The sequence below is a fragment of the Chiloscyllium plagiosum genome, unplaced genomic scaffold, assembly GCF_037043375.1.
Source record: "Chiloscyllium plagiosum isolate Xiang-an unplaced genomic scaffold, Cpla_swu_hap1 HiC_scaffold_39, whole genome shotgun sequence".
Lineage (NCBI taxonomy): Eukaryota > Metazoa > Chordata > Chondrichthyes > Orectolobiformes > Hemiscylliidae > Chiloscyllium > Chiloscyllium plagiosum.
In genome coordinates, this window is record NW_028270177.1 from 33407784 (window position 1) to 33431364 (window position 23581).

A 23581-nucleotide genomic window follows, 5' to 3' on the forward strand; every position below is an offset into this window, starting at 1 on the left:
GGGGGGGAGGGGGAGGGAAGAGAGGAGACGGGGGGGGGGAGGGAAGAGAGGAGACGGGGGGGGGGGGGGAGGGAAGAGAGGAGACGGGGGGGGGGGGGAAGAGAGGAGACGGGGGGGGGGAAGAGAGGAGACGGGGGGGGGGGGAAGAGAGGAGACGGGGGGGGGGGGAAGAGAGGAGACGGGGGGGGGGGGGAAGAGAGGAGACGGGGGGGGGGGGGAAGAGAGGAGACGGGGGGGGGGGAAGAGAGGAGACGGGGGGGGAAGAGAGGAGACGGGGGGGGAAGAGAGGAGACGGGGGGGGAAGAGAGGAGACGGGGGGGGGGGAAGAGAGGAGACGGGGGGGGGGGAAGAGAGGAGACGGGGGGGGGAAGAGAGGAGACGGGGGGGGGAAGAGAGGAGACGGGGGGGGGAAGAGAGGAGACGGGGGGGGGAAGAGAGGAGACGGGGGGGGGAGGGAAGAGGTGGGAGCGAGGGGGGCAGGGAAGAGGTGGGAGCGAGGGGGGCAGGGAAGAGGTGGGAGCGAGGGGGGCAGGGAAGAGGTGGGAGCGAGGGGGGCAGGGAAGAGGTGGGAGCGAGGGGGGCAGGGAAGAGGTGGGAGCGAGGGGGGCAGGGAAGAGGTGGGAGCGAGGGGGGCAGGGAAGAGGTGGGAGCGAGGGGGGCAGGGAAGAGGTGGGAGCGAGGGGGGCAGGGAAGAGGTGGGAGCGAGGGGGGCAGGGAAGAGGTGGGAGCGAGGGGGGCAGGGAAGAGGTGGGAGCGAGGGGGGCAGGGAAGAGGTGGGAGCGAGGGGGGCAGGGAAGAGGTGGGAGCGAGGGGGGCAGGGAAGAGGTGGGAGCGAGGGGGGCAGGGAAGAGGTGGGAGCGAGGGGGGCAGGGAAGAGGTGGGAGCGAGGGGGGCAGGGAAGAGGTGGGAGCGAGGGGGGCAGGGAAGAGGTGGGAGCGAGGGGGGCAGGGAAGAGGTGGGAGCGAGGGGGGCAGGGAAGAGGTGGGAGCGAGGGGGGCAGGGAAGAGGTGGGAGCGAGGGGGGCAGGGAAGAGGTGGGAGCGAGGGGGGCAGGGAAGAGGTGGGAGCGAGGGGGGCAGGGAAGAGGTGGGAGCGAGGGGGGCAGGGAAGAGGTGGGAGCGAGGGGGGCAGGGAAGAGGTGGGAGCGAGGGGGGCAGGGAAGAGGTGGGAGCGAGGGGGGCAGGGAAGAGGTGGGAGCGAGGGGGGCAGGGAAGAGGTGGGAGCGAGGGGGGCAGGGAAGAGGTGGGAGCGAGGGGGGCAGGGAAGAGGTGGGAGCGAGGGGGGCAGGGAAGAGGTGGGAGCGAGGGGGGCAGGGAAGAGGTGGGAGCGAGGGGGGCAGGGAAGAGGTGGGAGCGAGGGGGGCAGGGAAGAGGTGGGAGCGAGGGGGGCAGGGAAGAGGTGGGAGCGAGGGGGGCAGGGAAGAGGTGGGAGCGAGGGGGGCAGGGAAGAGGTGGGAGCGAGGGGGGCAGGGAAGAGGTGGGAGCGAGGGGGGCAGGGAAGAGGTGGGAGCGAGGGGGGCAGGGAAGAGGTGGGAGCGAGGGGGGCAGGGAAGAGGTGGGAGCGAGGGGGGCAGGGAAGAGGTGGGAGCGAGGGGGGCAGGGAAGAGGTGGGAGCGAGGGGGGCAGGGAAGAGGTGGGAGCGAGGGGGGCAGGGAAGAGGTGGGAGCGAGGGGGGCAGGGAAGAGGTGGGAGCGAGGGGGGCAGGGAAGAGGTGGGAGCGAGGGGGGCAGGGAAGAGGTGGGAGCGAGGGGGGCAGGGAAGAGGTGGGAGCGAGGGGGGCAGGGAAGAGGTGGGAGCGAGGGGGGCAGGGAAGAGGTGGGAGCGAGGGGGGCAGGGAAGAGGTGGGAGCGAGGGGGGCAGGGAAGAGGTGGGAGCGAGGGGGGCAGGGAAGAGGTGGGAGCGAGGGGGGCAGGGAAGAGGTGGGAGCGAGGGGGGCAGGGAAGAGGTGGGAGCGAGGGGGGCAGGGAAGAGGTGGGAGCGAGGGGGGCAGGGAAGAGGTGGGAGCGAGGGGGGCAGGGAAGAGGTGGGAGCGAGGGGGGCAGGGAAGAGGTGGGAGCGAGGGGGGCAGGGAAGAGGTGGGAGCGAGGGGGGCAGGGAAGAGGTGGGAGCGAGGGGGGCAGGGAAGAGGTGGGAGCGAGGGGGGCAGGGAAGAGGTGGGAGCGAGGGGGGCAGGGAAGAGGTGGGAGCGAGGGGGGCAGGGAAGAGGTGGGAGCGAGGGGGGCAGGGAAGAGGTGGGAGCGAGGGGGGCAGGGAAGAGGTGGGAGCGAGGGGGGCAGGGAAGAGGTGGGAGCGAGGGGGGCAGGGAAGAGGTGGGAGCGAGGGGGGCAGGGAAGAGGTGGGAGCGAGGGGGGCAGGGAAGAGGTGGGAGCGGGGGGGGCAGGGAAGAGGTGGGAGCAGGGGGGGCAGGGAAGAGGTGGGAGCGGGGGGGGCAGGGAAGAGGTGGGAGCGGGGGGGGCAGGGAAGAGGTGGGAGCGGGGGGGGCAGGGAAGAGGTGGGAGCGGGGGGGGCAGGGAAGAGGTGGGAGCGGGGGGGCAGAGGTTGGTGGGACGGGGGGGGGGGTAGGCGGGGGGGGGTAGGCGGGTAGGGGGGGTAGGGGGGTGGCGTGGTGGGAGGAAGGGGGGGGCGAGGTGGGAGGAAGGGGGGGGCGAGGTGGGAGGAAGGGGGGGGCGAGGTGGGAGGAAGGGGGGGGCGAGGTGGGAGGAAGGGGGGGGCGAGGTGGGAGGAAGGGGGGGGCGAGGTGGGAGGAAGGGGGGGGGCGAGGTGGGAGGAAGGGGGGGGGCGAGGTGGGAGGAAGGGGGGGGGGCGAGGTGGGAGGAAGGGGGGGGGCGAGGTGGGAGGAAGGGGGGGGGCGAGGTGGGAGGAAGGGGGGGGCGAGGGGGGAGGAAGGGGGGGCGAGGGGGGAGGAAGGGGGGGGCGAGGGGGGAGGAAGGGGGGGGCGAGGGGGGAGGAAGGGGGGGGCGAGGGGGGAGGAAGGGGGGGGCGAGGGGGGAGGAAGGGGGGGGCGAGGGGGGAGGAAGGGGGGGGCGAGGGGGGAGGAAGGGGGGGGCGAGGGGGGAGGAAGGGGGGGGCGAGGGGGGAGGAAGGGGGGGGGCGAGGGGGGAGGAAGGGGGGGGCGAGGGGGGAGGAAGGGGGGGGGCGAGGGGGGAGGAAGGGGGGGGCGAGGGGGGAGGAAGGGGGGGCGAGGGGGGAGGAAGGGGGGGGCGAGGGGGGAGGAAGGGGGGGGCGAGGAAGGGGGGGCGAGGGGGGAGGAAGGGGGGGGCGAGGGGGGAGGAAGGGGGGGGCGAGGGGGGAGGAAGGGGGGGGCGAGGGGGGAGGAAGGGGGGGGGCGGCGAGGGGGGAGGAAGGGGGGGGGGCGAGGGGGGAGGAAGGGGGGGGGGCGAGGGGGGAGGAAGGGGGGGCGAGGGGGGAGGAAGGGGGGGCGAGGGGGGAGGAAGGGGGGGGCGAGGGGGGAGGAAGGGGGGGGGCGAGGGGGGAGGAAGGGGGGGGGCGAGGGGGGAGGAAGGGTGGGGGCGAGGGGGGAGGAAGGGTGGGGCGAGGGGGGAGGAAGGGGGGGGGCGAGGGGGGAGGAAGGGGGGGGCGAGGGGGGAGGAGGAACGGGGGGAGGAGGAACGGGGGGAATGAACGGGGGGGGAGGAATCAACGGGGGAGGAATCAACGGGGGGGGAATCAACGGGGGGGGGAATCAACGGGGGGGGGAATCAACGGGGGGGGGAATCAACGGGGGGGGGAATCAACGGGGGGGGGGAATCAACGGGGGGGGGGAATCAACGGGGGGGGGGAATCAACGGGGGGGGGGGAATCAACGGGGGGGGGAATCAACGGGGGGGGGGGAAATCAACGGGGGGGGGGAAATCAACGGGGGGGGGAAATCAACGGGGGGGGGGAAATCAACGGGGGGGAGAATCAACGGGGGGGGGAATCAACGGGGGGGGAGAATCAACGGGGGGGGAGAATCAACGGGGGGGAGAATCAACGGGGGGGGAGAATCGAACGGGGGGGGAGAATCGAACGGGGGGGGAGAATCGAACGGGGGGGGGGAGAATCGAACGGGGGGGGAGAATCGAACGGGGGGGGGGAAGAACGGGGGGGGAAGAACGGGGGGGGGAAGAACGGGGGGGGGGAAGAACGGGGGGGGAAGAACGGGGGGGGAAGAACGGGGGGGGGAAGAACGGGGGGGGGAAGAACGGGGGGGGGGAGAACGGGGGGGGGGAGAACGGGGGGGGGAAAGAACGGGGGGGGGGAAGAACGGGGGGGGGAAGAACGGGGGGGGGGGAAGAACGGGGGGGGGGGGAAGAACGGGGGGGAAGAACGGGGGGGGAGAAGAACGGGGGGGGGGGAAGAACGGGGGGGGGAAGAACGGGGGGGGGGAAGAACGGGGGGGGGGAAGAACGGGGGGGGGGAAGAACGGGGGGGGGAAGAACGGGGGGGGGAAGAACGGGGGGGGGAAGAACGGGGGGGGGGGAGAACGGGGGGGGAGAACGGGGGGGGAGAACGGGGGGGGGGAAGAACGGGGGGGGGAAGAACGGGGGGGGGGAAGAACGGGGGGGGGAAGAACGGGGGGGGGAAGAACGGGGGGGGGAAGAACGGGGGGGGGAAGAACGGGGGGGGGAAGAACGGGGGGGGGGAAGAACGGGGGGGAAGAACGGGGGGGGAAGAGGGGAGAAAGGGGGGGGAAGAAGGGAGGGGGAAGACAGCAATGGGGCAAGGGGGGGCACGGAGGTGCATGGGGGGCACGGAGGTGCATGGGGGGCACGGAGGTGCATGGGGGGCAAGGAGGTGCAGGGGGGGCAAGGAGGTGCATGGGGGGGCAAGGAGGTGCATGGGGGGGCAAGGAGGTGCATGGGGGGGCAAGGAGGTGCATGGGGGGGCAAGGAGGTGCATGGTGGGGCAAGGAGGTGCAGCCAGTTTGGTGGGGGCAGGTTGGGTGGAGTCAGGATAGGGGTCATTGGGGTGTGTTGGTGAAGTGGGCTGTGTGGGTTGTTGATGAAAGGGAGTGAGGGCGAGGGGGTGGGGTGTGAGGGGGTGAGGGGGAGGGGTGTGAGGGGGTGAGGGGCTGAGGGGGGGGAGGGGGTGAGGGGAGAGGGGGGAGGGGAGAGGGGAGAGGGGAGAGGGGAGGAGGGGAGGAGGGGAGGAGGGGGGGAGGGGAGGAGGGGGGAGGGGGGAGGGGGGAGAGGGGGGGAGGGGAGAGAGGGGGGGAGGGGAGAGAGGGGGGGAGGGGAGAGAGGGGGGGAGGGGAGAGAGGGGGGGGGGAGGGGGTTCCCTGCGGTGCGGTGCGGTGCGGGTCTCACCTCTCCCGCAGGTCGCGGTGCTCCTCGGAGAGCCGGGTGACCTCTATCTCCAGCCGAGCCTTGTCTTTGGCCGAGCGGGCCAGCCGGCTCCGGGCTTCGCTCAGCTCAGACTCCAAGCGGGCGCAGATGCTGCGGTGACAGGAGCTGTCTGCCTCCTGCTGCTCTCTGAGCCTGGCCAGCTGCGCCGCCTCCTCATCCTCCCGGTAGTGGTTCTGCCCGATGTAAGTGGCAAGCCGGTCATTGAGCTCCTGCAGCTCCTCCTTCTCGTTATGCAAGTTCAGGCGCACCCGTCTCCCCCTACCCAAGGGGCTAGCTCCCTGAGCGGAACCCGGCCGCTGCCGGCTGGAGTGTCTCAGAGCCATTCCCCTTCCCCCAGAGGTCGCCAGTCAGCTCCTGTACCTACAGTATAACTGTATTAAATACCTCACTCAAATATCCTAAACTCTGGCTAAGAATAAAAAAAAACTAGCATTACCATCATTGCACTGAATCTCTCAGAGACCAAGTCTCGTTCTGCTCTCGCTGTATTACCTCAGGCTCTGACACAGATTTCCGGCTTCATTTACACTTTAATTGCAAGGTTGGTACAAAGTGTAATTGCTTAACATTGCAGTCTAAACACACTTTCAGTTTCAGAGCTTACCTGTCAAAAATTATAGCATTTGAAGTTTTCACATATGCCAGCATTCACATTTTATTGATTAATGACCGACTGGTCAGGTATTTTCAGGTTATTGACAATCCCACTAGTGAATTTCTCTGCCTGTTGGCTTGAATATATGTAAGTAAAACTCTGGCACCTCCAATTTCACATCATTGAGCTTGATGGGCTGAATGGCTTCACCCCATCTTTATTCATGAACCTTTTATAAGATGTGAACCTAGCTATGCTGTGAAACCAATATTATCAGGCATCCGAGATAAATCTGACAGTGATGCTGTATCGGAAGGTGAAGGTGTTGCTGAACTGAGTTGGGTTTATATCTAATTATAAAGAATGGGACTGACATCACGGGTTTAATCTCTTGTGTTAGTTCATGGGGGACTACCTCTTTATCTTACCTCGTTGCTGATGGAGTGGTCACCCTTGATTTATGTATTGTCTGGCTTTTGTCATTCATACAGGCCTTTTTGTTTTATTATAGAGGATGTGCACGTTGCTGACTGGACCAGCACTTATTGCTCATCCCCAGGTGAGGTGGTGATGAGCTACCTGCTTGAAGCACTGCAGTCCACGTTCTCTAGGTAGACCCACAAAGCTGTTAAGGAGGGTGTTCCAAGATTTTGACCAAATGACACTGAATGAATAGCAATATAGTTTCAAGGATGGAGAGTGTGGCTTGGATTGGTTTTTAATAGTGGGATTCAGTTGATGCTAGTAGTCATTGAATGTCAAGGAACAATGGTTAGATTCTCTCTTGTTAGAAATGGCTATTGCCTGGCTCTTGTGACCATGAAAATATCTACCTCTATCAACCCAAGCCTGCATTTGAACATGGACTGTTTCAGTATCTAAGAAGCTATGATTGGTGTAGAACTTTGTGTAACCACTATCGAATACAGTCATTTCTCATCTTATAATGTAGAGAAGGCCATTGATGCATCATCTGACATTGGTTGGGTGTAAGAAATTTCCGTGAAAAACTCCTGCAGAGATGTCCTGGAGTGAGATGACTGACCTCTGTTATGGACCAGACCAGACCCCCCTCAAAAGATTTTATGAAGGTAGCCTAGATCCTAACTTTTTCTCCATATATTTTCCTTTTCTTATTCTAAAGGCAACTGTAATGTGCTGTGTTCCAGATGCAATTCAATTGGGAAAAAACACTCAATGTTAAGAAAAACATCATTTATTCAACACTATAGTAAATGTAAAACAAAAGAAAGAAGAACTTAGAATAACTTAACTGTATTGGAAAATGTAACTGAATAATGAATACAGTAACTATGACTAATTAACTGTTCTAATATAGTAACAACTCATAAACACATGGACAAAAGGGCAATTTCACAAAACAGGTTTTCTCACATTCAACGCCTACAGTAGGAAGAGAAGTTTCTAGCTGCAATGGAGAGAGGGGAAAAAGAGCTTCTACTTCTTCAAGACTCCAGAGACTTCTGCTGAACTTAAACGCTAAAAAAAAAAGAAACCCCGGTCTGTGAGACCTGGCCACACCCATCCAGGCTGCTTCTATTATTCCAACTTTAAAACATCCCAAGGCCTCACAAGCTGTTTATTTTACCAGAGACAGCTTTCTACCTCTTGTTCAATCTCTCTCTTAAAAGAAACCAGGACAAAATACACCTCTTAAAGCCACAACACCTCCAACAACAACAACTGTCTTCCTATGTGCCAGGTATGAATCCAGCCAGTGGACAGTTTGCCCCCGATTCCCATTGACTTTAGTTTTGTTCGGGCTCCTTGATGCTGCACTCAATCAAATGCAGTCTTGATATCAAGGACTATCACTCTCACCTCACCCCTGGAATTCAGCTGTTTTGTTCCTGTTTGAATCAAGGCTGTAATAAGGTCAGGTATGGAGCCCAAACTTGCCATCAATAAGCTGGTTATTGCTATAAAAGAGCTGCTTGATAGACCTGTTGATGATCCCTTCCATCACTTTACTGATGATTAAGAATAGAATGATAGATACTAATTGGCTAGATTGGATTTGTCTGGCCAGTTGTGTGCACGACAGTTTTCCAGATTGTTGGGTAGCTGTCGATGATGTAACTGTACTGGAACAGCTTGGCTAGGGAATGGCAAGTTCTGGACCAGAAGTATGCTTGGACCTATAGCCTTCGTAGTATCTCAAAGCATTTCTTGCTATCACTTGGCATGACTTGATTGGCTAAAGGTTGGCATCTTTGGAGTCCTCTAGAGGAGGCTGAGATTAATCTTGCATTCAGCACTTCAGGCTGAAGATTGTTGTAAATGCTTCAGCATTATCATTTGTGCTGATGTGCTGGGCTGCCCCATAATTGAAGATGAGAGTATGCATGGATTCACCTCCTCCAGTGAGTTCTTTAATTGGCCACCACCGTTCGTGACTGGATGTGAAAGGACTGCAGAGCTTAGATCTGATCTGTTAGATATGAAATCGCTTAATGCTGTCTATCTCTTGCTTCTTAATTGTCTTAACACACAAATGGTCATATTTTGTAGCTTCACCAGGTTGATCCTTCATTTGTCAGTGTGCCTGGTGCTGCTCCTGACATGTCTTCCTGCACCATTCAATGAACTAGTGTTGGTCCCTTGACTCAATAGTAATGCTAGAATGGGGTATATGCCAGGCCATGAGGGTGCAGATTGTGTTTGAATACAGTTCTGCTGATGCTGATGGCCACAGCCCTACATGGATGCCATGTCTTGAGTTGCTAGATCTATTCAAAGTGTATTTAGTTTAGCATCGTGAAAGTAGCACACAACACAGTGGAGGATATCTTCAATGTGAAGTCAAGATATTATCTCTGTAAGGACTGTGCAGTCAATGCTGTTACCATTACTGTCATGGACAGATGCATCAGCGACATGTAGATTGATGAGGATGAGGTCAGATATGTTTTGTTCCTTTTGTTGGTTCCCTCAATACTTACCACAGACCCAATCTAGCAGCCAACCAGCTTGATCAGTAGTGGTGCTGCCAAGTCACTCTTGGTGATAGGTATTGAAGGCCACACTCTGAGTATATTCTATGCTCAATAACCTTCAGTGCTTTCTCCAAGTGGTGTTCAACAAGAAACTTTCCCAGAACACGAGTTAATCATCTTCTGGATTTCCTTTCATAGGTGGAAGGAAGGGAAAATGTGGAATTCTCTTCCATCAAGCATCTATTTATGTCAGGCGTATTGAACACGTTAATTTTTTCTTCTTGTGCTCATCAGAACTAGAACACAAGTAAGAGATTTGAATAAAGGGATGCTAATTCTACTAAACACAGTATGAGAAGATGATGCTGATTATTTGGGCCACCATTATCGATTTTAATTCTCAGACCATGCAGGTAGACTGGTTGGTCAGGGTGCTATCATAGAAATTCAGCAGTGGTTGGCAGGCTCCATGACCTCCTTTTGTTTAATTGAGAAAGGCATATGCATACAAATTCCTTTTGCCTTCATAGAATATGGTTCCTGTGCATTAATACATGTAGCCTACACCACATGACATTGCATCAGACTTCAAGACTGACTAATTATCTTAAATGGTTTTCCACTGTAATTTGGGTGGCGAGCCAATCATGCTAATCAACCTGTACTCGCCTCAGAAAGGTCTATCCACTATTAGCTGTTATTTTGCTCTTGGAAATCATTTGGTAAATAACCTGGACTGTGCTAAGCTTCTTTACTGTTGTTGGAGCTGCACTCATTCAGGGAACTGGAGAATATTCCATTGCCCTCCAGACTCACGTGCTGTAGATGATGGACAGGATTTGTGGAGACAGGAGTTGAGTTACTCATGGGGGATTTTCTAGCCTCTGACCTGCTCTTGTAACCACAGTATTTATGTAGCTGGTGCCCTTCAGTTTCTGGTCAATGGTAGTCCACTGGATCAAAAAAATGTGGCACTGGATAAGCACAGCATGTCAGGCAGCATCTCCTGCTCCTCGGATGCTGCCTGACCTGCTGTGCTTTTCTAGCACCACTCTCTTGACTCTAATCTCCAGCATCTACAGTCCTCACTTTCTCCTTGTCCACAGGATGTTGACAATGGGGTATTCAGCGATGGTAATGTCATTCATTGACTGTAGAGGGACTATTATTAAATTCTCTTTTGTTGGAGATGGATTTGCATTGCACTTATGTGATATAAATATTACCTCCCATTTATCAGATATCAACCACATACTTGTCCAGACTACATATGGACATAAACTACTTCAATACCTGAGGAGGCACCAATGATGCTGAATGTTCTGCAGCCCCACCTAAAGTATACACTGAACTTGCAAGGTTAAAAATCACACAACGCCAGGTTATAGTCCAAAAGGTTTATTTGGAAGCACTAGCTTTCAGAGTGCTGCTTCTTCATCAAGTGGTTGTGGAGCATAAGATCATCAGACACAGAATTTATAGCAAGAGACTACAGTGTCATGCAGCTGAAATGATAAACCTAGATTCAGTCTTTCATCTTTTAGAATGGGTTTGCTTGTTTCAGTTCTTTATGTAAATCCCAGAATTTCTTTTAAGTGACATTCTGAAGCCAACTTCAGGTTTTCTAACAAATGTGCGATCTCAGCTTAGACAATGCACGGTGGCACAGTGGTTAGCACTGCTGCCTCACAGTGCCAGAGACCTCGGTTCAATTCCTGCCTCAGGCAACTGTCTGTGTGGAGTTTGCTCATTCTCCCTGTGTCTGCGTGGGTTTCCTCCAGGTGCTCTGGTTTCCTCCCACAATCCAAAGATGTGCAGGTTAGGTGAATTTGCCATGCTAAATTGCTCATAGTGTTAGGTGAAGGGGTAAATGTAGAGGAATGGGTCTGGGTGGGTTGCTCTTCGGAGGGTCGGTGTGGACTTGTTGGGCCAAAGGGCCTGTTTCCACACTGTAAGTAATCTAATCTAATTAAAGGTGTGAGGCTCAAGTCTGACGAAGGAGTAGTGCTTCCAAATAAACCTATTGGACTATAATCTGGTGTTGTGTGATTTTTAACTTTGTCCATCCATGTCCAACACCGACTCCTTCAAATCGTAATTTGCAAGGAACAGGTGGACCTGTTACATGTTCTTTTCGCCAATCTTGAATGTACTTTACACTCTCTCAATCTTTATCTCTGACCTCTGCGGCCAGTCCTGGGTGGGATTAGGCTCAAGTGTGGTAGTAATGTAGATTTCTGCCATTCATTAGCCACTCTTGAGCACAGTGGTCATCAAATGACTATTGGATATCGCAACGGGAATCATGAGTTGTGAGAGATTAAGAGTGAAGGAGAAAATTTTTAAGAGAATAAGTACATTTGAAAATGATGAGAATATTTAATTATGGTTAAGCAAGTGCAGCTGTATTTTTGAATCTTACTCCAGATGTGATCCCTTTAGCTAAATAGTCCAAGCCGTCGACATTTGCGGCCTGTCCATTTAAATTTGATGAGACACATATTTTTCTTTCTTTGTATTTCTCAGTTTGGAGGCTGAGGTGGTTAGCTCACATCCACGCAGTTGATTGACAGACCAAAATGTAAGCAAATACGATGAAGTTTACTTAACTATAGCTCAGTAATTAAACGGAATTTGATGTGCAAAAAAAAATCCAGGTGGGTTTATTTTGAAAAGAACTTGGCTAATACTCTAGAGTCATGCATCTTTAAATGTGTAGCAAGAACAAGCACTCAAGCAGCTGAACCTTTGCAACACCAGGAAATTAATTGCTTAGCTGTTCCTTCAGTGTCACTGGTTCAAAATCCTGGAATTTCCTCCCTAATGGCTTTGTGTGGCTACTTACAATACATTGAAGGTTCAATAAGGCAGCTCGCCACTACTTTCTCAAGGACAACTAGGAACGGGCAATAAATGCCAACCCAGTTGGTAGTGCCCTGATCCCATAAATGTATAAAAACTAAATTCTGAAGGTTCCTTTATTGAATGGAATCTCCATCCCCAGCTGATTCAGGGATCAACGATTTCATGTGGAATGGATCACATACCATGTGGACCATTTTCCATATCTTGGGATCTGCTGTAGATAGATGGAGTTCCTCTTTGCTTCCAATATACCAGCTTAGACTAAGGAAGAACATGTTTGAAGACTGGGATCTCAAACATGAGACAAGGCTGGGTATTTATTGTGCTGCCATGAACCCTGCACCCTTCTATATTTTGAAGACTTGGATCTGTATCAGGCGACCCTGTAGGAGAAGCTACAACCAATGCTGCCTTTTTAAGATTCGCCACATCAGGTGTCAAGAATGATTATCCTACCAAAGTGTTCTCTCACAAGTCAACTTTCCCAGTCATCACTCAAAACCAGTTAAATTTGATTTGATTGGATTATTGTCACATATAATGCGATACAGTGAAAAGTATTGTTTTGCTTGCTATCCTGGCAAATCATACTATATGTAATTACATCAGGGTAATAGAACAGAATGCAGAATATAAAATTACAGCGACAGAGAAGGTGCAGAGAGTGTTAGTTCCACTAGCTGGACATCAGGTATGCCTGATATCTGACTCCCCCAGAGCTCCACACAAACTTGAGACCTGGAGATGATTGCCAGAAAGACAATGAAACTGCTTTGGGACTTAGTTAAACATATCTGTTGAAAATGTCCCCTCCTTCTTTGGGAACCACTGTATTGACACTGACCAAAAATGGAAACGGTTCATATAGGAAGACAATGAACATATCAAGAGACTTCATCAGAAATACACAAGGTGAAATCTGGGACTCAACTATTAATTGTTTTTCTTTCTAATGCAGGAGCTGCACTCGGACCACGCGGGGGCGTGGGTCTGGCCCGGACCTGTGCATTGCAATCTGGTGGGCCCACTCCACACTTATCAGGCCCGACTCCAACTCCAGCCCCAGGAACTTCGGGAGCCACCCCGCAAGAAGCTGACGAGGTCCTTGCCTTCCTTGCGTTCTGGAAGACCCACGAGCCATAAGTTTTTCCTTCTATTTTTATTTTCCAGGTCGTTGACTTGTTCCTGAAGGACCCGAACCTGGTCTTCCCGTGTTCAGATCCTTCCTCCTGAGACCTCCGCCACGGTGTCCGAAGCCACGGTCCTCTCCTTCACTACCTCCAATCTTCGATCCAGCAGCTGGATTTCCTGCTCATGTTTATTCAGCATGGCAGATTGTGGCTGTACTGTTGCTTGAATCCACTCTTGGAGTTTGGCAAACTCCGAGAGTAAATGCTGCTGTCCTATTGGATCCAAAGGGGCCACCCTGGGAAGTTTGAGCGCTGACTGCATGCACCCCCGGTAGAGTAGGGGAATTCCCTGTCTGCTGTGTTACGTTAGGCCCCTTTCCTTTATTCAATTTCTTCCTGGCCTAAAAGCTAACACACACAATTTCAGCAGCTCCAAATGGTCAGCAAGTTTAAATTAGTACGTTTTTCTCTTGGGGGTGGTTGGTAAGGCGGGGGAGGGGGGGGGGGGGGGGGGGGTTAAGGGCCACCTTGCCAGGGGGTATGGCACAGAGCCCAGCACAGCAGACCACTCAGACTGCTGCCATCTTGGATCTGGGAGTCAAACCTCTGAACAAATTATCTACTGATCCTTTAAGCAGCACTTCTACAGAAATGCACCTATATTGATTTTTGTTTGAAATGTTTGTAGAACATCTGAAAATGCAAAATACAAGAAACTTTCCATATTCTGATTCTTCTGTGAGTACTCACGTGAAAAGTTTGTAAGTCCTTGCCAATAAATGTTTAGGAGTGAATAAAAAGATTGCTGTTTAAGTTCAGAATATGCTCAAACATGTGCAGAAAGCCTTTAAGACTAATTGGCCAAAGTTGTGCAGGTTAGGTGGATTGGTCATGTTAAATTGCCCATAGTATCCTGGAATGGGTGGGTTAAATGCAATAACCATGGGAAATACGGGGTTACAGGGATGGGGGAGGGGAGCTGGGTCTGAGTGGGATGCTGTTCCGAGGGTCAATGTGGACTTGATGGGCCAAATGGCCTGCTTCCACACTGTCGGGTTCTTTGATTCTATAATGGCAGAGAAAGTGCTTGATTTAAGAAAAAGGAGAATCATCATTCTGGATAGAGTTCATTGTGTTCTCATGATGTCCCTCAAGTGCTTCACAGCCAGAAAAATCAATGAGTGAGCAGAGAAATTGATGTTGGTTGAGTGTAGAGTGTTAGCCAGATCATTACATCTGAACAAACAAGTCATATCTGCATTATATTCCCAAGCAGAAATCAATGTAGGGATCCCCTGTGGCCATTCCCCTCAGCAATAAGTATACTGTTTTGGAAACTGCTGGTTGGGACGGCCTACCAGGGGCAAGCCATACTTATCAGGTTTCTGGCACTGAGGCTCAGAAGGGAAGGGGGGAGAATAGAAAACCGCTAGTGGTAGGGGACTCAATAGTTAGACGGATTGACAGGAGATTTTGTGGTCAGGAACAGGACTCCCGGAAGGTATGTTGCCTCCCGGGTGCCAGGGTCCGGAATGTCTCCGATCGGGTTTACAGGAATCTGAAGGAGGAGGGTGAGCAGCCAGAAATCATGGTGCATATTTGTACCAATGATATAGCCAGGAAAGGGATGGAAGATCTTAAAAGTGACTACAGAGAGCTAGATTGGAAGCTGAAGAGCAGGACAAGTAGAGTAATGTTCTCAGGTTTGCTACCGGTGCCACGAGATAGTGAAATAAGGAACAGGCAGCGAGTGCAGCTTAACACGTGGCTGCGCAGCTGGTGCAGGAGGGAGGGCATCAGATACCTAGACCATTGGGAAGCCTTCTGGGGAAAGTGGGACCTGTACATCAAGGATGGGTTGCACTGTCCTGGGTGGGAGATTTGCTCGTGTGGTTCGGAAGGGTTTAAACTAGTTTGACAGAGGGGTGGGGATCAGAGCTACAAATCTGAGAGGGGGGTAGTTAGATTTGGAAAAGTGACAGGATATAGTGAATCTATCAGGAAGGTTATTTATGTGATGGAACAAAGGGATCGGTTAAAGTGTGTCTGCTTTACCGCAAGGAGTGTCAGAAATAAGAGTGATTAACTTAGAGCATGGATCAGTCCTTGGGACTGTGATGTTGTGGCCATAACGGAGACATGGCTTTCACAGGTGCAGGAATGGTTGCAAGATGTTCTAGGGTTTATAACGTTTAAAAAGACCAGGGAGGCTGGAAAAAGAGGAAGGGGTGTAGCATTGCTCGTCAGAGAATGCATCACAGTTACAGAAACGAAGGTTGTTGAGGAAGGTTTGTCTACTGAGTCAGTATGGGTGGAAGTTAGGATCAGCAAGGGAGCAGCCACCTCATTGGGTTTTTTTTTTTTACAGAATCCCTAATAGCTGTAGGGAGATTGAAGAACTCATAGGCCGGCTGATTTTGGGAAAAGGCAAATGGAGCAGGGTTGTTGTTTTGGGTGACTTCAACTTTCCCAATATTGACTGGAACCCCCTTAGTATAGATGGTTTGGATGGAGCCATTTTTGTCAGGTGTGTTCAGGAGGGTTTCCTTACTCAGTAAGTAGACAGGCTGCCAAGGGAAGAGGCCATTTTGGATTTGGTGTTCAGCAATGAGCCAGGACACGTGTCAGATCTCATGTTGGGAGAACACTTTGGTGACAGTAACCACAACTGCCTCACATTTACCATAGCCTTGGAGAGGGAAAGAAGCAGTTACCAAGGGAAGATATTTAATTGGGGAAAAGGAAATTATGACACTATCAGACAGGAGTTGGGAAATACAGATTAGGAGCAATTTTTCCACACAAAGGGCACAACAGATAAGTGGAGACTGTTTAAGGAGGAATTGTTGCAAGTGATGCAGAAAGTTGTTCCTCTGAGACAGGCAAGAATGGGTAAGATTAAGGAGCATTGGATGACAAGAACAGAGGAGCTTCTCGTCAAAAGAAAGAAGGCAGCTTACGTAAGGCGGAGGAAGCAAGGATCTAGCACAGCTTTAGAGGATTACTGGTTTCCTAGAAAGGAGCTCAGAAATGGACTGAGAAGAGCCAGGAGGGGGCATGAAAAAGGCTTAGCAAGAAGGATTAGGGAGAATCCAAAGGCATTTTACTCATACGTGAGGAATAAGAGAATGATCAGGGAGAAGGTAGGGCTGATCAGGGATAGCATAGGGAATTTGTGCGTGGAGTCTGAGCAGATAGGAGAAGCCCTAAATGAGTTTTTTGCTTTGGTTTTCACTAAGGAAAGGGACCTTGCTGTGAATGAGAACTTTGAAGAGCTGGGAAACAAGCTTGAACAGATCAAGATTGATGAAGTTGTTATGTTGAAAATTTTGGCAAACATTAAGATTGATAAGTCCCCAGGGCCAAACCAGATTTATCCTAGGGTGCTCCGGGAAGCGAGAAAGGAGGTTGCTAAGCCGCTTTGCTTACTCACTCTACACGGGAGTCGTACCGGAGGATTGGTGGGAGATGAATGTTGTTTCTCTTTTCAAGAAGGGGCATAGGGAAATCCCTGGCAATTACAGACCAGTCAGTCTTACATCTGTAGTCAGCAAGGTTTTGGAAAGATTTCTGAGGGATAGGACTTATGACTATTTGGAAAAGCTAGCGTGATTAAAGGCAGTCAGCATGGCTTTGTGAAGGGCAGGTCATGCCTTATAAATCTTATTGAGTTCTTTGAGGAGGTGATGTGACAGGTCAATGAGGTCGAGAGTGGATGTGGTATATATGGATGTCAACAAGGCATTTGATAAGGTTCCCCATGTTAGGCTCATTCATAGAGTCAGGAGGTGTGGGAAATAGGGAGATTTGGCTGTCTGGATTCAGAATTGGTTGGCTGACAGAAGGCAGAGAGTGGTTGTAGATGGATAGTATTCTGCCTGGAGGTCAATGACGCGTGGTGTCCTGCAGGGCTCTGTTCTTGGGCCTTTGCTCTTTGTAGTTTTTATAAATGACTTGGATGGGGAGGTTAAGGGGTGGGTTACTAAATTTGCCGATAACACAAAGGTTGGAGGTGCTGTTGATAGTATTGAGGGCTATTGCAGGCTGCAGCACAACATAGACAGGATGCAGAGGTGGGCTGAGAAATGGCAGATGGAGTTCAACCTGGATAAATGCGAAGTGATACATTTTGGAAGGTCGAACTTGAATGCTGAATATAGGATTAAAGACAGTGTTCTTGGCTGTGTGGAGGAACAGAGGGATCTTGGTGTTCAAGTGCATAGATCTCTCAAAGTTGCCACCCAAGTGGACAGGGTTGTTAAGAAAGCATATATGTTTCGGCTTTCATTAACAGGGGGATCAAGTTTAAGAGCCGTGAGGTTTTGCTGCAGCTCTATGAGACCCTGGTGAGAGCACACTTGGAATATTGTGTCCAGCTGTGATCGCCCTATTATAGAAAAGATACAGAGGCTTTGGAAAGGGTGCAAAGAAGGTTAACAGGATGCTGCCTGGACTGGAGGGCTTGTTTTACAAAGAGAGGTTCACTAAGCTCGGATGTTTCTCGCTGGAGAGAAGGAGGAAGAGAGGTGACCTGATCGAGGTATATAAGGTAATGAGAGGCATGGATAGAGTCAATAGCCAGAGACTTTTCCCCAGGGCAGGATGACTGGCATGATGGATCATAGTTTTAAGATATTAGGAAGAAGATATAGAGGAGATGTCAGAGGTAGGTTATTTACACAGAGAGTTGTGAATGGATGGAATGCGTTGCCAGTGGTAGTGGTGGAAGGAGAGTCTTTGGGGACATTTAAGTGACTGCTGGACATGCACATGGACAGCAGTGAATTGAGGGGTGTGTAGGTTAGGTTATTTTATTTTAGATTAAGAATAATCCTTGGCACAACATTGTGGGCCAAAGGGCTTGTTCTGTGCTGTGCCTTTCTATGTTCAAATGCAATCTATTTATTTTAAGGTGCAGACAGGACAGATACAAAACTTGATCAATATTGTTGACCAGGACTCAATTAAATATGACAGGCAAGCTGCAAGTTCCAATTGTTCTGATTTTAGTCAGAGCACCACTTTAGGAAAACAGGAAATCCATTTCTTAATACCAACTTGCATCTCTCAAAGAGGGAGGTGTATCTGTAAAGCAGCAGGCACATTATCCATGTCAGGTGACCTGAATTTTCTGATTCTGTAATGGAAGGACATGAAGAACAAGGGCATCAGGATGAGGAAGCGGTTCTTATTCTCCCCCAAATAGCAAGGAAGTTCCATGACAAACAGGTCAGCATGAATGGGGAGATGGCTGAACAAGGCAGAGGATCTGGCATTACTCTGAGGATCTGGCTGCAGTGTCACAAAAGGATGACATGCCTTAGGAGGCCTGGGAATGTAAGACTCCTCTTCATAACTACCTTACATCAAAGCTGACCCAGCATAATGACACTTCTCCCACTAGCAGTACCATTGCTTCCTCCGCCATTACAAAACCTCCTTCTCCAATTATATAACAGTTTGCTACAGATCCTTCTGTTCACACTCACTCCTTCAGTGTCTGCTATTACCCTCAAAACTGGCAAACAACATGCTAATTTTATTTTGTTTGCACTTGGATTCATTCTCACCGGTCTACTAAAATCTATCACACTTCCTTCTATCCCGCAACTTACTCCGTCACACAGACTTGCTGCTTCTTGCATACAGCCACATTATCCGAAGCTACCTCACTCTTCTTCATAAGATTTTCACAGCCTATATTCAAACCCACTCCCACTCTCTTTACAGAGAGGCGCCTGGATTAGGCTGGGAGAGACAGCAATGTTTATGTATTTTTTTTCATTCTAATCATAATTTCATTTAATCACTTCCTGTTCCAACGTGGAGCTCCCGACTTGTACAGTTTAGTGTTGACAGTTTCATGAAGCCACATAATAAGCAAATATTGATTAACAATGTCCATAGATACTGTGAATTTGAGAGTTTTCAGTTCAGATCCAAGCATCTTTTACTTGTCGTCTTTTACTGTTGTATCCATGTTTAATTAGCTGCCACCTGTCTTCTGGGAATGCCAATTTTGGAGAAGTCCTGCCCTTCTTTCTGACAGGGTGTTCATTTCTCTCTCTCACTTTGTTTGTCTTCATCACTCTCTATATCCATTCTCCTGTTTGATCAGTGACTATTCATCATTGCCTCCAATCATAGACCCTCCCATTATTGTTTCTCCCCACTCCCCATTTTCATTTGGTAAAAAAATCCCATTTCTGTTTTTCCTCAGTTTTGATCGAAGATCACCGACCTGAAACATTAGCTGTTTCTCTGGATTTATGCAGTAATTGATCAATCTTTTAAAAATCATCTGCTTCTATCCACCCCACTGGATATTTCCAGCATCCCCGGATTTCATGACAGTGAAAGATGTCTTGAAGCATTATCACCTGAATTTAATTGAATTTATTGTCACATGTACCGAGGCACAGAGAAAAGGTTTGACTTGTGAGCAATACTGGCAGATTACAAGTAGCACAGATAAATAAATAATACGTAAACAACAGCAAAAACAAAAACACAGGTATAGGCGAACACTAAGAATTTGAGAGTCCATTCAGTGTTCTAACAATGGTAGGGTAGAACTGTTTTGAAACCTGTTGGTTCAGGCTTCTGTACTTTCTCCCCTATGGTATAGGTTGTAGAAAAACATTGCCAGGGTGGGATAGATCTTTGAGAATGCTGGCGGCCTTTCCTTGACAGTGGGCCTGGTAGATGGATTCTATAGATGGGAGGTTGGCCTTTGTGATTGTCCAGGCCACATTCACCACTCTCTGTAACCGTCTCCAATCTTGAGTGGTACAGTTGCCAGACCAGATAGTGATACATTCAGACAGAATGCTGTCGATGGTGCACCTATATAAATTGGCAAGGGTATTCGCCATCATGCCAAATTTCCTCAGCTGCCTGAGGAAGAAGAGACGTTGTTGGGTCTTTGTAACCAGTGCGTCCTGAAAACCCTGAAAAACATGCACATCTGCAAAATAATAGACACTGATCAACAAACCCAAATAACTAGTGATAAAATCTCTACAAAACATTCTGATAGCACATATCCTATCAAATTAGTAAATTGTGTGCAATACACGAGATTGTCACTGTTCCTAACAACAGGTCTGAAGGTGGTCAAGGGCTTTGAAAGGAAAGAAACAGCATTGTGGAATGAGGAAATGTTTGCCCAAAATTCATTGTGGAGAAAAACTACACGCTGGGATTGATACAGAGCTGTTTCCTCTGGTGCTAATTATGCAGTGTTAAGGAATTCTCAGTCAACAAAAGCTGTTTCTTTCCAAAATCTGCTGCTATCTTACTTTGATATGCACTGACCTCAACAGATTCCTGAACCAAGGATGCAACAGTGAGGGGGCTGGTTTTTGCTGCTATATAAAAAATATTTTTTTTTTGCCAGGTAAAAGAGGTTATAGTGCCCCTCCCCCACCACACAGTGTATGACCTTTTACAGTGAAGGTGCCTAGTCCAATGCCAATTACAGGAGGGACAGATAATCTAAATATTTATAATGGCCCAGGTCATCTGGTCTCTGGATTATCTGGGACCAAACCTGATGACCCAAGGGACCACTGAAACTCCAAGGAAGTCTTAGAGTTGACTTCTGTGGGAATTGCCCAGGGAGTTTGACCTTCTAACAGACAAGATCTCTTCTTCTTGGGATCCTAAGAAGTCACCGACTCTGAGCCAGAGTAAGAGACTGCACAAGTCCATTATGTTTACCTGGGTGGTTATCTAGAAGGATTTAGTTAGAAAATTCCTCATATAATGCCTACGTAACAGTCCTGCTCACTGAAAGTGACTCCCCCCACCCCACTCACTTCTCCTTCCCAACCATTAGCGCTGAACACACAAATACCCCATCTGATGCTCTCCAGTTAACCCCTGACCTAACACAAACACCCCACAAAACATCCAATCACTTCCCCCACCACCAGACTACCAACCCAAACAAACCTGACTACCCCTCCCATGCAAATACCTTCCTCATCAACCCAACCAGTTCTGAACCTGCCAGCCCTACTGACCATCCAAACTACCTGGCATTTCACCCATGTATCAGCCTATCCACTTCCCAGTCTACTCATTCACTCATCTGTCCACTCATGAACATTCACACAAGACAGTTAAACAGCAGCTAGTGCTGTAAAACAAAAGGAGTTTCCAGATTACCTTGGTAGGATAGCACTGAGCTGGTGCATCTTGATTGACAGTGTGTGTTGTGTTTCTGCAGAAGCTGGTTCCACCCAGAAATCGGAAACAGTTTTGAGAGGTTTGGGGGTGGGGAGAGGTGAAGTGACAACATTTCAAGGAGATCAGCAATATGACAATCGTAGCCATATTGCAGAAAATGGGGACAATGAATTTTCAACATATGTCCTTCAAACCAGGTTCACTATTGAATAGACACTTCCAGTATACTGTACTCTACGTGACTCGTTTCTTACTGATAATTCCAACAGATTGTTGGAGTTTAGGGAGAGTTTACGGTTTACTGAGGATTATATCTGCAATAGCAGCCGTTGCTTGTGAATTGTATCAGATTGAATGGACTGGTTGGAGAGACAGTTAGAAGCAAAAAGGAATTTGAAAGAGCAAGGGGATGTGATGGATGGCAGTTATAGGAAGGGGGAAAAGTCGCAGATACAGTCACATAGTTGGGTTAACTCCAGGAAAGGTAAGAGAGGTAGGCAGCTAGTGCAGGAGTTTTCTGTGACTATCCCCATTGTTGCTTTGGAAAATGTAGGGGGTGATGGATTCTCAGGGGAACGTAGCACGAACAGCCAAGTTTCTGATATTGAGACTGGCAGTAATGTAATGAGGGGTACGTTGGGTTCCAAGAGATCGATTGTGTTAGAGGACTGTCTACTCAGAGCCATAGACACACGTTTCTGTGGCCAGCAGTGAAAAATCAGAATGGTGTGTTGCCTCCCTGGTGCCAGGATCAAGGATGTCTCAGAGAGGGTGCAGAATGTTCTCAAGGGGGAGAGGGACCAGCAGGAGGTCATTGAACACATTGGAACCAACGACACAGGAAGGGAAAAGGTTGAGATTCTGAAGGGAGATTACAGAGAGTTAGGCAGGAATTTAAAAAAGGAGGTCCGTGAGAATAGTAATATCTGGATTACTCCCAGTGCTACGAGCTAGTGAGGGCAAGAAAAAGAGGATAGAGCAGATGAATGCATGGCTGAGGAGCTGGTGTATGGGAGAAGAATTCACATTTTTAGATCATTGGAATCTCTTTTGGGGTAGAAAGTGACCTGTAAAAGAAGGATGGATTACATCTAAATTGGAAGAGGACTAATATACTGGCAGGGAAATTTGCTAGAGCTGCTTGGGAGGATTTAAACTAGTAAGGTGGGGGGAGGGGGGTGTAGGTGGGACTCAGGGAGATAGTGAGGAAAGAGATCAATTGGAGACTGATACAGTTGAGAACAGAAGCGAGTCAAACAACCAGGGCAGGCAGGGACAAAGCAGAGAACAAGGTAGTACTGATAAACTAAACTGCATTTATTTCAATGCAAGGGGCCTAAAAGGGAAGGCAGATGAACTCAGGGCATGGTTAGGAATATGGAACTGGGAGATCATAGCAATTAAAGAAACATGGCTCAGGGATGGACAGGACTGGCAGCTTAATGTTCCAGGACACAAATGCTACAGGAAGGATAGAAAGGGAGACGAGAGAGGAGGGGGAGTGGCGTTTTTGATAAGAGATACCATTACAGCTGTACTGAGGGATGATTTTCCCAGAAATACATCCAGGACGTTATTTGGGTGGAACTGAGAAATAAGAAAGGGATGATCACCTTATTGGGATTGTATTATAGACCCCCTAATAGTCAGAGGGAAATTAAGAAACAAATTTGTAAGGAGATCTCAGTTATCAGTAAGAATAATAGGATGGTTATGTTAGGGGATTATAACTTTCCAAACACAGACTGGGACTGCTATAGTGTTAAGGGTTTAGATGGAGAGGAATTTGTCAAGTGTGTACAAGAACATTTTCTGATTCAGTATGTGGATGTACCTACTAGAGAAGGTGCAAAACATGACCTACTCTTGGGAAATAAGGCAGGGCAGGTGACTGAGGTGTCAGTAGGGGAGCACTTTGGGGCCAACAACCATAATTATATTAGTTTTAAAATAGTGATGGAAAAGGATAGACCAGATCTAAAAGTTGAAGTTCTAAATTGGAGAAAGGCCAATTTTGATGGTATTAGGCAAGAACTTTCAAAAGCTGTTTGGGGGTAGATGTTCGCAAGTAAAGGGATGGCTGGAAAATGGGAAGCCTTCATTAATTAGATAACAAGAATCCAGAGAAAGTATATTCCTGTTAAGGTGAAAGGAAAGGCTGGTAGGTATAGGGAATGCTGGATGACTAAAGAAATTGAGGGTTTGTTTAAGAAAAAGAAGGAAGTATATGTCGGGTATAGACAGGATAGATCGAGTGAATCCTTAGAAGAATATAAAGGAGTATACTTAAGAGAGAAATCAGGAGGGCAACAAGGGGAAATGGGATAGCTTTGGCAAATAGAATTAAGGAGAATCCAAAGGGTTTTTACAAAGACATTAAAGATAAAAGGGTAACTATGGAGAGAATAGGGCCCCCCAAAGATCAGCAAGGTGGCCTTTGTATGAAGCTGCAGGAGATGGGGAAAGTACTAAACAAGTATTTTGCATCAGTATTTACTGTGGAAAAGGACATGGAA

At 50.3% G+C, this 23581-nt stretch overlaps 2 protein-coding genes across 3 annotated transcripts in view; one reads left to right on the plus strand and one right to left on the minus strand.

Moving 5' to 3' along the window:
* Window positions 1–5825, minus strand: part of LOC122541073 (lamin-A-like) — a 45727-nt gene extending 39902 nt beyond the window's left edge. Inside the window, exon 1 of one of the 2 annotated variants that reach the window (XM_043677584.2) lies at window positions 5287–5824. In XM_043677584.2, coding sequence (XP_043533519.2) covers window positions 5287–5648 — 362 coding nt within the window. In that variant the 5' untranslated portion in view covers window positions 5649–5824. Of the gene's footprint in view, window positions 1–5286 lie in introns of both variants that reach the window. The other variant, XM_087981246.1, reaches the window with a different exon arrangement.
* The window catches only part of marchf3 (membrane associated ring-CH-type finger 3), an 81778-nt gene extending 68464 nt beyond the window's left edge, over window positions 1–13314 (plus strand). The window contains exon 5 of the mRNA XM_043677596.2: window positions 12701–13314. Within this exon, the coding sequence (XP_043533531.2) occupies window positions 12701–12931 (231 nt within the window). The 3' untranslated portion in view covers window positions 12932–13314. The remainder of the gene's footprint in view (window positions 1–12700) is intronic.
* The last annotated feature ends 10267 nt before the right edge of the window (window positions 13315–23581 follow it).